We start from the raw sequence: 13428 nt of genomic DNA on the forward strand, positions 1-13428 counted from the left end.
CTATCTTGTAGGCCCGACAATGTCAAGTGCAAAGAACCAGGAACACTTGCTGAGTTCAAAGCACTGAAGAAATTATTATTGCTATCTATATACAAGAACCTGGTCAACTAATGGTCAAAGCTAAACTGATGCAAGATGAGAGTCAATGAAATTCACAGGGGCTGGACTGCATGACGATTCTAGACTGATGACACATTTAATCCCGCCATCCAACCCAGCCTGCTCAGGAACTCTGGAGTGAAGTCATCTGCCAAGATGGCACAAAAAAGCAGAAAGAGGATTGGAATCCTTCTCTCTTTCTTCTTTCTCTATGGCCATTTTGATTACGATGGCATAAATTGTTTTTGCTGAAAGCACAAACATATTGTATCCTGAGCTGATTATTTATCATTGTATTGAAGACTACATGAAGTTGGGATTAAGGGCTGCAGATTAGTCATTCCAGCTCTGAAATCCCCAAAGAAACAAGTCTACCCATGTTTTGTTAATTCATGGGCTTCCATAGCAAAGCACAATTTGAAACAATGGTTTGTTTTAAAAAAATGCTGCTTTGATGCAATCAACTCTTTTTTTTGTTTGTCCTGGATAAATAAACCATGATTTTTATCATTTTTTTGGGTGGCAGGGAAATAAGCCAGGATGAAACTGATTCTAGCATGGGCAACAAATTTGGGTTTAACCAATCTTAGCAGTAAATTAAAAAAACATATACTTCTAAGAGTTCTCTCCAAAAAGGCAGAATGGAAATGTTAATGAAAGTAATGGGCAGATTGTGTGGTATTTATTTATTTATTTATTTATTTATTTATTTATTTATTTATTTATTTGTTTGTTTGTTTGTTTGTTTATTTGTTTGTTTATTTATTTGTTTGTTTGTTTGTTTGTTTTATACACCGCCCTTCTCCCGGAGGACTCAGGGCGGTGTACAGAGCAATAAAGTAAGAATACAATAAAGCAATAAAGTGAGAAAATTTTAAAACCCAAATCCATCAGGCCAGGCCGGCTTGTTGGAATAGATAAGTTTTTAGATCACGCCGGAAGGAGCGAAGGTCGGGGGCCATCCGGATTTCAGCTGGTAAGCGGTTCCAAAGGAATGGAGAATGCTCTCCCCCTGGGGGTCACCAGCCGACATTCTCTGACCGGTGGCACCCTGAGGAGGCCCTCTCTGTGGGAGCGCACAGGACGGAGGGATGTTGACGCTGGCAGTAGGTGCTCCCGTAGGTAATCCGGACCCACGCCATGTAGGGCTTTGTATGTCATCACTAGCACCTTGAATTTCACCCGGAAGGCAACTGGAAGCCAGTGCAGCTCACGGAGCAGAGGTGTAATATGGGAGTATCGGGAGACCCCCAAAAGCACTCGTGCAGCTGCACTCTGCACCAGCTGAACCTTCCGAGTGGTTCTCAAGGGCAGCCCCATGTAAAGAGCGTTGCAGTAGTCAATATATATATATTTGCTCAGAGGGAAATGCTGGCAGGAAGAAGGAATTACATTGCAGCAAGGATGAAAGGGAGTAATTTATATCAAGGGTGGGCTAAAATAAGGACGTTCATAGCTTATCGGACAAAGGCAGCACTACAGTAGTGGCGCTGGCAGCAATTCCTATCTCAGTTCAGCCTTTGCTACAACCTAAAAAAGGATAGAAACAATTCTTGCTGCAGGCACATCTATTGAATAGGGACAGCCCTGAAGAGGAAGTGGCTGATTATTTTGCAAAGAGATGCTGGCTAAAAATGTAATTTGTAGCTAAACTGGTATTTCCCCTCCTCACCCCCTCCTCCTTTTTTCCTCCCAAATGGCTACTACCGAGTGAAAAGGGCTGATGACTGATTCTCTTGCTTTCTCTTGATGCAGGTGAGAAGAGTCAAGGGCATTACAGTGCACCCAGCCTTTGATGTTGCAAGTTATGATTCTGATATTGCCCTTGTCCAGTTGCAAACACCTCTGATCTATAGCGCAGCGGTGAGGCCAGTATGCTTGCCAAGTTCCATGGAGCTGTTGCCGTCCTTTGTGCTTTGTACTGTGACTGGCTGGGCAAGTTTCCAAGAAGGTTAAGTTCATTTTGATCCTCGAACATCATTGACCCCTTTTTAAGGGACTTTCTCCACCTTAGTTAAATCTTAGCAAAAATAGGATAGAACCAATTGAAAACTAAAGAAGAACTTTCCTGACAGTGAGAACAATTAATCGAATGGATTTGCTTGCCTCCAGAAGTTGTAGATGCTCCATCACTGGAGATTTTTAAAAAGAGATTGGACAGCCATTTGTCCGGAATGATGTAGTAAGGTCTCCTGCTTGAGCAGGGCATGAGAGTAGAAGGCATCCAAAGTATGTTCCTATTCTGTTATTCTTATATTTCAGGCTTTGTCCATGGCTAGTTTCTACAGTAATCTAGCCAAATTCTGTCTGGGAGTTTGCTGCAAAATCTAACTAAAGCAATTCAGATTAAAGCATTTAGAGACCTATGATTTACCACCAAACCCTGATATGAAATGTGGCAATCTCCTTTTATTGTTCTCCTCCATTTAGAGCAGTGATTCTTAAACTGGGGATAATTATCCAAGGGAGTAATTTGGAAATATCCTAGGGGGGGGCAGTGGAGCAATTTGTAATTGCTTGTTTGTGAATTTAGGACTGCTGCCGCCAAGATATTTATGTAAAACAAGAAGGGGTGTTTTTTTTAAATGGAAGTAATGACATAATTCAGAAGCAGGAAAAGGAATAATAAGGTCAGTTTTAAGAACTAATAATTTAGAGGGACACACCATGACATTTAATAAAAAGAGAGTTTCTGCAGTTTGAGATCAACGTACAAACTGAACACACATCTTAGGTAAATATAATTAAGGATATGAATATTTGATTTGGGAATTCAATTTGAAAATGCATCAGTTGAATCTCTGAACCAAATTAGATCTTTTAATCAAGTTAGTAAAGTTCATTTATATCAACTTGAATGCATCCAAATCAATTTACATAGCTTTTATACCCATGCAGAAATGTTTATTCTGTAGCACTTCGGAATTCAGAATCAAATGAACCTATTCTTAGATCTAGTTTTTGCTCACGTCCCAGCTCCCTAGAAAGCATTTTCTTTGATAGATGTTGTTTTCTTTTGATTTTTTAAAAATTGTAAGTTGCTCAGAGTCACTGTGGAGTTGGATGGCCCTGAAACTGAAAGAATAAATGTATGTTGAGATAGAAATAGAGAATATGAATTTTGCAAAAGTCACAGTTAATTTTGTGAATTCTTATGACTTGAAATGTAGTATATGAATGGGATTGGATTTTTCATTGGCTACTAATATTTTCTAGCTGGTTTGAGGTAGGTGCTCTTGATGTTCCTCACTAGAAACAACATGCGTGCGCATGAATATCTGTTGCTCATGCGAGTGGGGCCATGAGCACTCATGTGAGTGGGGCTGTGAATGCCCAGGATGCTCATGTGAGTGGCGCCATGAACGCCAGTGACGATGCTCATGCAAGTGTGGCCGTGAACACCCACGACCCCTGTGGTGAAGCTTATGCGAGTGGGGCCACAAACATGTGTGACACTTGTGGCGATGTTCACATGAGTTGGGCCACAACGCCAGCAATGCTCACAGCAGTGCTCATGCGAGTGAGCCTGTGCACACACGCACATGCACACTGGCCAACTATTCACGCAGCCTGGTGGGCAATAGACCGTGGCCGCAGCCCACAGTTTGGGGACCCCTGCTATACAGTATGAATAAGTTTTAAACACTGAGCAAACTGCTTTGTGGTAGCCAGGAAATCGTCCTTGGGAGTGTTGTGAATGGTCAGGTAGATGAGAAAAAAGAATGCTTAAATGTAAAGCTGTTAAGCATCAGGGGCTAAAGGTGAGGATAGGAATCTCTGCACACCAAGATACCTTGATCCTATATCAGGGGTGTCAAACTGCTGGCCCGCGGGCCGGAGCATCACGGAGAAACCACGCCCATCCCATTGCCACCAATGGGAAAAAGTTCCAATACGTCGTGTGACGTCACGTGGCATCACGAGTTTGACATGTCTGTCCTATATTATTTTAGCATTATGAAGCTAGAAGGAACTTGGAGCCAGCTTGTTCTATGCCAGGGGTCTCCAAACGTAGCAATTTTAAGACTTCTGGAATTCAGTTTTCAGAATTCCTCAGCCAGCCATGCTAGATGGGGGATTCTGGGAGTTGAAGTCTACAAGTCTTAAAGTTTTATGCCAGTGTTTCTTAAACTTTTAGGTCTCTCAGAATCCATCCCCACTTTTAAAAATTATACGTAGACGACTTCAAAAGAGCTTTGATTTGTTTATGCGGGTTATACTTATCAATATTTACTATATTAAAAATTAAAAATGATACATTTGTAGAATATTTATTGACTCATAATAGCAATACTAAACCTATTAGGTAAAATATTTTTCATGAAAAACTGTATTTTAAGTGATTAAAAACTAATAATGAGAAGGGTGACATTTTTTAAATGTTTGAAATATTTTCAATATCTGGCCAAAAATTGGATTTCACGTACCCCTAATGGGGTCTTGGGGGAACCCTTGGGTTCTCTGCCATACTTGTTCTATGCTTTAGCATCAGTGATATATCTGGTTTTCAGTTTCTTCTTTTTTATATATAATAGTTTACTGATTTTCTGTTATTACATTTCATTAGTGCTTAATGAACAGCGTGTTGTCTGGGTTGATTTGTTTTGCTTAATAATACAAGTTAAGTTCTTACTCTCTATCCCATTTTTCCAGCCACTGATAAAATAAGTTCCATGTTTGGAAATATTTTGTATCTTCTTTTTCTTTGATCCTCATAGTAAGTCTGTCCATTTCAGCACAGACCTGTATTTTCTTGATTATCTCTTCGTCCAATGGTGTTTCTTCATTTTTCCAGTGCTGAGCAAATACAATCTTCGCTGCTGTTAATACATGTAATGTTAGCTATACACTTTGTTCATCATTTTTTTCTGGAATTATGCCTAATAAAAAAAGTTCAGGTTTCGGATTTCAGTTTCTAATGCAATATTTCTCAACAGTTTAAGATGGGTGACTTTAACCTCCACAATCCCCCAGATAGTTTTGCTGTTTGGGGAATTCTGGGAGTTGAAGTCCACCCATCTCAAACTGCCACTCATCTTAAACTGCCAGTGTTGAGAAAAAACTGTTCTAATGCAAGAAGGATTGCATACCCAAGGAGGTAATAGGGGCCTATCTAAATTTGGGTAGGCAATGTTCTGGAATTCAAATTCTTTCAGTTCCAGCTAGTATAAATAGTGAGAAGGGATTGTGTGCCATTTTGTTCAAAACATCTGGATGCCATCAGGTTGCATATTCTTTATTTGGATCAAAGTATCAATAGAGCCTATTTCTTCTACTGCAGCCTCTTTTTCTGACCTTTTTTTTTAGGCCCAACGCAGATGTAGCCCAAACCTTAGTAATATGTTTTGAGCAAGATTTTCCCCCTAGTCCATCAACGAAATAAAAAACATGCATTACTCTGAAATGTTGTTCTACTGTTTTATAGCTGGAGGCCTTGCTACTCGTCTACAGCAAATGCATGTCCCACTGGTGGCCAATGACCTCTGTGAGCAAAACTACTACTTTAATCACCCTGGAGGGATTACACCTCGGATGCTCTGTGCTGGGTTTGCATCTTTGGAAGGCCACGATTCCTGCCAGGTATCAAGAGAGCAGACAAGAAAAAAACTGCAGCATAGAAGGGTAAACTAGGACAAGGAAAGTATGCTCAAGCTATCAAAAATGGATCATCTGCATCTTGTTTTGTTAAATATTTTACAGTTATAGACCAAAGAGAATCTGTAGCTTATAGGCTGAATTTGGAACTCCTTCACACTTTTACAAGAAGGGAAGAATAATAGATTGGGGGTTGGGTCATCTGTATTCTTCGTGGGGCATAACATGATTCCTTTTGGTCAGGTACTTTACTGGTACCAAGAGAAAAGAATACTCTTCTAGCTCAGGGTTCGACTGTGGTGTTTCTTAGCTTGGTGGGTTTTTCCCCCAGGTGTTTCATTACCAAACTAGGTAACATCATCAGTGCTAAAAGAGACATGGGTTTGCTCTTATTTTTATATAAGGTAAAGGTAAAGTTTCCCCCACACATGCGTGCTAGTCGTTTCCGACTCTAGGGGCCGGTGCTCATCTCCGTTTCAAAGCCGAAGAGCCAGCGCTTGTCCGAGGACATCTCCGTGGTCATGTGGCCGGCATGACTAGACGCCAAAGGCGCACGGAACGCTGTTACCTTCCCACCGTAGTGGTCCCTATTTTTCTACTTGCATTTTTACGTGCTTTCGAACTGCTAGGTTGGCAGAAGCTGGGACGAGTAACAGGCACTCACTCTGTTACGCGGCACTCGGGATTCGACCCATCAAACTGCCGACCTTCCGATCGACAAGCTCAGCGTCCTAACCCACTGAGCCACCGCGTCCCTTTTATTTTTATATACTAGTGGCTTATTCTATCAATGTTATAATAATAATAATAAGTTGGAAGGGACCTTGGAGGTCATCTAGTCCAACCCCCTGCTAAGGCAGGAAACCCTATACCATTTCAGACAAATGGCTGTCCAGCCTCTTCTTAAAAACTTCCAGTATTGGAGCATTCACCACTTCTGGAGGCAGGTTGTTCCACTGATTAATTGTTCTAACTGTCAGGAAATTTCTCCTTGCTTCTCTCCTTGATTAGTTTCCATCCATTGCTTCTTGTCCTGCTCTCAGGTGCTCTGGAGAACAGCCTGGCTCCCTCTTCTTTGTGGCAGCCCATGAGATATTGGAACACTGCTATCATGTCACCCCTCACCCTTCGCTTCATTAAACTACACATACCCAATTCCAGCAACCGTTCCCTATATGTTTTAGCCTCCAGTCCCCCAATCATCTTTGTTGCTCTTCTCTGTACTCTTTCTAGAGTCTCGACATCTTTTTTACATCGTGGTGACCAAAACTGGATGCAGTATTCCAGGTGTGGCCTTACCAAGGCATTGTAAAGTGGTATTCACGTGATCTTGATTCTATCCCTCTGTTAATGCAGCCTAGCACTGTGTTGGCTTTTTTGGCAGCTGCAGCACACTGCTGGCTCATATTTAAGTGATTGTCCACTAGGGCTCCGAGATCCCTCTCAGAGTTACTACTATCGAGCAAGGTACCCCCTATACTATACCTGTGCATTTGATTTTTCCTGCCTAAATGCAGAACCTTACTTTTTTCACCATTGAATTTCATTTTTTTTAGATAGTGCCCAGTGTTCGAGTTGATGGGATTGTTCTTGGTGGTCCCTTGATTAAGCTGTTGTTTACTATTAGCTTGTTTATTTGTGTTGGTAGCTCCTTGATTGGGGTATTGTTTACTTGTTCTATTGTTAACCTTTTGTTAATCTTTGTGCATACAGATGTTGATTATTCACGAGGAGGTGTTTGGGGTTTTTTGTTTTCCTTTTGGGCTTTTTGATTGTCTCTTTTGAGTGGTATGTAGATCACGGAACCACCAAGAACAACACTGACAGGGCAAGCTGCTAGTATATACAGTAAAAATAAGAGCAAATCCCACTCCATTCTAGCAATGATGATCTTACCTACTTTGGTAATGAAACACCTGCAAGAAAACCATCAAGCTCAGAATGCATCAAGGACTCTACTGCTGCTGAAGACCATAACTCTATTACACAGATCACACAGCCATTCTGTTTACTGCCCTTGCTGCAACTCAGCTTATGAAAGAAATTCCATGCCTGCATGGAAAAGTTATGGATTTATTTTTTTTAATTATTATTTTTATTATTAAATTTATATACCGCCCTTCCCGAAGGACTCAGGGCAGTTTACAGGGCATTTAAAACAACCAATACAAAAGTTAAAAACAAATTTAAAAAGATTAAATCATCCCTAGAATTAAAACCCCAGTTAAAAATTGCGAAGGTCGGGGGCAGTCCTAAGCTCCACGGGCAGCTGGTTCCAGAGGGCACCCACAGAGAAGGCCCTTCCCCTGGGTGTTATCCGCCGGCAATCTTTTATCGGCGGCATCCTGAGAAGGCATGTACATTAGAAATATTACTGTAAATATAAAGCTATGTGTTCTTTGTTTACATTTTGCAAACACTGTGACTTTGTGTGCCTGTTTTTTTCAGGGGGATTCAGGTCTGCTGGTTTGCCAAAATGAAAACAAGCCATTTATACTCCACGGAATTGCTAGCTGGGGTGTGGGTTGCGCCCAGCCCAAGAGACCAGGTGTTTATTCAAGAGTGAGCACCTTTTTTGACTGGATTGTATCCGTCATGAAAGGTAAGCATAGTCCTATATCTTGCCCATGGTCTCTCTTTGGTTCTAAACGCTAAGCAATACAGCCTTCTGATATTTGAGTGGCATCGTCTGCTTGGATTAGAGTTCCCAAACGGTGAGGTGATTTGAAGATTTTTATGCCTTTATTAAAAATAGAGTTTCATCATATTAATAAATCTTTATTGTCAAAGTACAACATGTGTACATTGAGATTAGCTGAGCCTCCCCCCCCCCGTGCTCTCACCCCCCAACACACAGTGACAACAAACCCTCCATCCTACCACACCATGTGAACCAACTACACCACACACCGGCCTCCCAAGTCAATTCTGCATAAGTTCACAGAGATTATGTCCCATTTAAAAGCCTAACAGCCCATGGATAAAAGCTATTTTTCAGCCTGTTGGTATGGCTGGCTATATTCCTATATCTCCATTGTTCACTCATTTTCATTTTGATCTTTGGATTGTTAGGGGAGGTAGAAACATAAAGATTACACTAAAGGGAGATCTGATGGCAAGAAGTTTAGGAACTTCTAGATTTGAGCAAAGCAAGCAGCATGTGAATGTATTTTCCAATTCTTTGGAATGTCAGAATTTTTTGCCAACACTCAAGTTACTACAAGTTTACTGTAAAATTGGCACAGTAATTAGCACAAATGTGTGGAAAATATAATTTGGGGAAAGTAGCTTTGATTGTTTGCATTTCAGTATTTTAGCATATTTTTTACCCCTTTCAGCTAAAAGGGCTAGCAGAACAATTGGTGTAAATCATAATCAATACAGGCATTCCTAGAGATTTGTAATATAAAAGACATGAAATCAAAAGGGAGAAGGATGACATAAACAGGGAAACAAGCCAAGTCAGACGCCGCTTTTTAAAAGTTATTTAACTTTGTATAGTATGTTTGCACCTCATTGGGCTTAGCGCAGCTAATTTTATTTCACAGAAGTTGTGGGTGCTCCATCGCTGTAGGTTTTCAAGAAAAGATCGGACAGCCATTTGTATGGGATGCAATAAAATATTTCTCCTTGGGCAGGGAGCTGGACTAGAAAAACTCCAAGGTCCATTCCTGCTCCATGATTCTATGATTACATTTTTTTTCAGTACCTCTTATTGCTCTTTCTCTCTGTCTCCTTCCCTCCCTCCTTCTTCACAATAGAGAAGGGACCAGCGGAGATGCCACTCAGTAACTTTGGTCTTGAAACTTCAGTACGGTCATTGGAGTCACCCATGAACCTCCTCCAAGCTGTTGATGGACAAGGTACATAGCGTCAACAAGCCTGATATCCTAAAAGGGTTGCTATTCCAATTCCTAGAAAGCTGTGCTAACTATTCTGTTAATTACCATACTAATGCATTTGGAAGGTGTCACACAGCAAAGGTTGTCAAGTAGTTATGGACATTTTCTGATCACCACACATAACACTTGAAGAGCTCACTACTCAGAGAGCTGCTTTGATGGCCAATTGTTTTCTGGGTGAAATTCAGAATGATGTTTGTCACCTTTAAATCCCTCCCTGGCTCAGGACTTGGTACCTGAAGATAACCTTCTCCCGAAGATGCTTTTTCACAAGGCAGCTGGACTTTCTTGTTTTTCTTTGTTTTTCACTTCTCATCCAAGATGTTTCTTCAGCTATGACTGGATGGTGGAGAATGTAAGGATTTATACTCCTTGCAGAGAGCTGGCTATTTGCATTGTTTTAGAATTCATCAACTGGTGGAGAATTTTTTAAGGTTATGTGACGAATCGTGGTAGAATTTAGCCACTATCACCTTCTGAAATTTGTAAAGCCATATTTGGATTTGCCTTTGCAAAGGTGGATAACTTATAGGCTCCATATGGTGCACAGTCTTGTTCCAGTGGTGGGATACAAATAAGTAAACAACCGGTTTTCTGTGTGGATGCTGCTTCTGGAAGTCCATTCTGGGCCTGGACAACAAAAAATTAGCTACTGGTTATGTCGACCTGGTGAGAACTGGCTGAATCCCACCACTGCCTTGTTCTATTAGCCTGTGAAAATTCAGTGGCAAAATTACATTTTTCAACGGTGCTGTTTTTCTGTTTAAACAGAATATCTACCCCTAGCTTCTGCATCTACCAATGATCAAGTTGCTTCATCATTGCCTCATTCCTGAAGCCCTTTGAAAACTTTTCTTTTAAATGCAGTTATAGGCTGTGAAAAGGCTGCCTGCCATTGACATCTAGGCTGGTACACTTTACACGTTCAACATGATGACAGGTCATTTATATGCAGTATGTAAATGACCTGAAACAACTGTTATCTTTGCCTAGGTATATACTTTGTATGTATGTTTAAAATAATTACCCTATAAATATGATTTTAGTACCATTTAAATTATAAAGTGATTTTATTTTAACAGTTCTCTTGGAGTTATTTACAACACAAATTGGAGGGAAAAAATATGGTAGGTGCTGCAGGGCCCTTGACAAAAGAGCCACCTATAGCATTTGCTGCTTCCTTTCTTCCCATTATAGAATCTAAGATAGGACGTATCATTAAAGAATCCAGTGACTTGAGCCAGCAATTGTCCTCTTGCAGAGATGTGATCCTTACAGCCCAGGAAGGAATAATCCAGACTCTGAGTTTTCCTAATGGCTGTTCCAATGCCACCAGGTAAGGTTGAAATAAGATTCTGTTGGGGGTCCATTTTGAATATGGCATGCTTTTCCAAGTGGATATTCCCCAACTGGGCTGTTTTGTGTTCATCTTCACAATCTCTTTTCCACACAAATGAATGACTTGTGATAATCACACTATTACTAATTAGGCTTAGCCTTGACCAGCTCTTTAATGAGTTAAGAAATACTTTATTTTTTCTCTTTGCTTTATATTTCATGACTTTATAATGTAATCTTTTTTGTTGCAATAGAATATATGAGTTGGATGGGAGCTTGTAGATCTTCTAGTCCAACCCTCTGCTCAAGCAGGGGACAAATGGCTGTCCAATCTCTTCTTTAAAACCTCCAGTGATGGAGCACCCAAAATGTCTGGAGGTGTCTCTGAATCATTTATACTCCCTAGATCTTGCCAGACTTGGCTTAATAAAGCAACCTGGAATGATTTATCCCTCTTCATGGTTTGATGGTTAATTCACATGTCAAGATTAAACAGCAGTTCCTTGTTCAGAAGATAATGAAAAGCTTGCTTTCTAACTGGGTGATTCTGGCACTGAAGTACAACATCTGGAAGTCCCATATTGGAGAAGGTAGATCTCTATCTACCCTCTCCAATATGAGACTTCCATATGTTGTATTTCAATGCCAGAATCACCCAGTTAGAAAGCAAATGCTAGACTTCCGGTTTTGCACCATAGTGGGACAGCCAAGGGATTGCGGAGCTCCGCATCTCATGGCTGGTTTCGTCCGGCCAGGGGACCCTAAATTGGTCTAAAGTCACCACAGAGAGCCAACAAAGAAAGAGGCCGCCCTGTAGATCACGGAAAGATGGCTGTCGATCCGTTTGATCTGGGGGAAGCCCTCCAACCCAAAAGGAGAAAGGCTAGCTGCACATCAGTGACTAGCCCAAGCTACCAACAGCTGAAGTCCCAAAGCACTAACTAGAACTGTGAACAGCGCACTTGGAAATGGATGAGAATATCGATTGTCTCTCTTCTATTTTGTAATTGATTTCTTAGAAAAGACCCCCAAGAAGAAAAAAAATCCTCCAAAAGTGAGAAGGGAGGGGATCACACCCCCACCCTTCCATAGATGGAATCAGTGATTTAATTTTTATGGGGGACAGAAATATATTGAAATGAGGTTAATAATACTACAGTCTGGATAAATCTGAAAATTATGAAAACTGTTAAGATTTCACATCTGAAAGAGTATTGATGAAATTACAAAAAAAATAATTCATTGTTTTAAAAAGTTAGAAAATGAATAGCTACTGATATCTAGTGGAGGATTAGAGCATAGAACAACAGCTGCATTGACTCAGAAATTGGCAAGGTGCCCAGAAATAAAGAACAACTTGTTTCTTTGAACCTCAGTGATGTCTAGCCAAATAGAGAACAGCTGGGAACAAAAGAAAGAAAATACACTGGGCCACCTATTAAAGATTGAGAACAATATTTGTTTGAAAAACTGCTGACTTTCTGAGATTATAAACACTTATTGCATACCTTTCTAAAAGTGGCAGGAAACCACACCTAATATCTCCTTCTGAAGGCCCCAGCCTGGAACATCAGAGATCTGCAAGAGCAATACTCCAAGACAAGGCAAATATTTTTCAGGAGGAAATGTACAGTATGCAATGCTGCGACAGATTCAAATGACAATGGTTTCAAATCATAATGAAATTAAAAACAACATTGATGACATAAATGAGCATATCTTTAACCTAAGGTAAAGGTAATGGTTCCCCCGCACATGCGTGCTAGTCATTTCCGACTCTAGGGGCCGGTGCTCATCTCCGTTTCAAAGCCGAAGAGCCAGCGCTTGTCTGAGGACGTCTCCGTGGTCATGTGGCCGGCATGACTAGACACCAAAGGCGCACAGAATGCTGTTACCTTCCCACCGGAGTGGTCCCTATTTTTCTACTTGCATTTTTACGTGCTTTCGAACTGCTAGGTTGGCAGAAGCTGGGACGAGTAACAGGTGCTCACTCTGTTACGCGGCACTCGGGATTTGACCTGCCAAACTGCTGACCTTCTGATCGACAAGCTCAGCATCCTAACCTACACCTACAATTAAAAAACTCTCAGAAAATGACAACAAAGAATGAACAAACAAACCAGATAACAGAACATAAACCAGAGGACATTGACCCAAAGTGGGAAGCTACAGATGAAGAGATCTCAGCTTAATACAAACAAAAGAAAACTTGCAAGATTTTGCCACAACAATGGAAATGGAAAAGATATCTTATTTTTCAGGACTTCAAAACAAACTTGAAGATAGGAAAGAAGATCTAACAAAATGGATTATAGAGCAGCCAGGAGAATCATTAGAGTTTGGGAGACAAAAAACGCACACTCTACCTAACTTGTCTTTCCTATTCCCAACAATATTTACAAAAATACAGGAGGAATCCCCTGGCAAGTTGAACACACTGACTTGGAAAGCTACTTGGCAAAAGAAGAAGGCTAGAGTTAGACCCAAGAGATTT

General features: G+C 40.8%; 1 protein-coding gene across 1 annotated transcript in view; it reads left to right on the top strand.

Moving 5' to 3' along the window:
* OVCH1 (ovochymase 1) overlaps window positions 1-13428 on the top strand; it is a gene marked incomplete at both ends in the record, with an annotated part of 53869 nt that overhangs the window by 23840 nt on the left and 16601 nt on the right. Inside the window, 5 exons of the mRNA XM_081330655.1 lie at window positions 1855-2034; window positions 3437-3530; window positions 5525-5679; window positions 8143-8296; window positions 10794-10932. Coding sequence (XP_081186781.1) covers window positions 1855-2034; window positions 3437-3530; window positions 5525-5679; window positions 8143-8296; window positions 10794-10932 — 722 coding nt within the window. The remainder of the gene's footprint in view (window positions 1-1854; window positions 2035-3436; window positions 3531-5524; window positions 5680-8142; window positions 8297-10793; window positions 10933-13428) is intronic.

Source organism: Vipera berus (genome assembly GCF_964194415.1).
Source record: "Vipera berus genome assembly, chromosome: 6".
Classification (NCBI taxonomy): Eukaryota; Metazoa; Chordata; class Lepidosauria; order Squamata; family Viperidae; genus Vipera; species Vipera berus.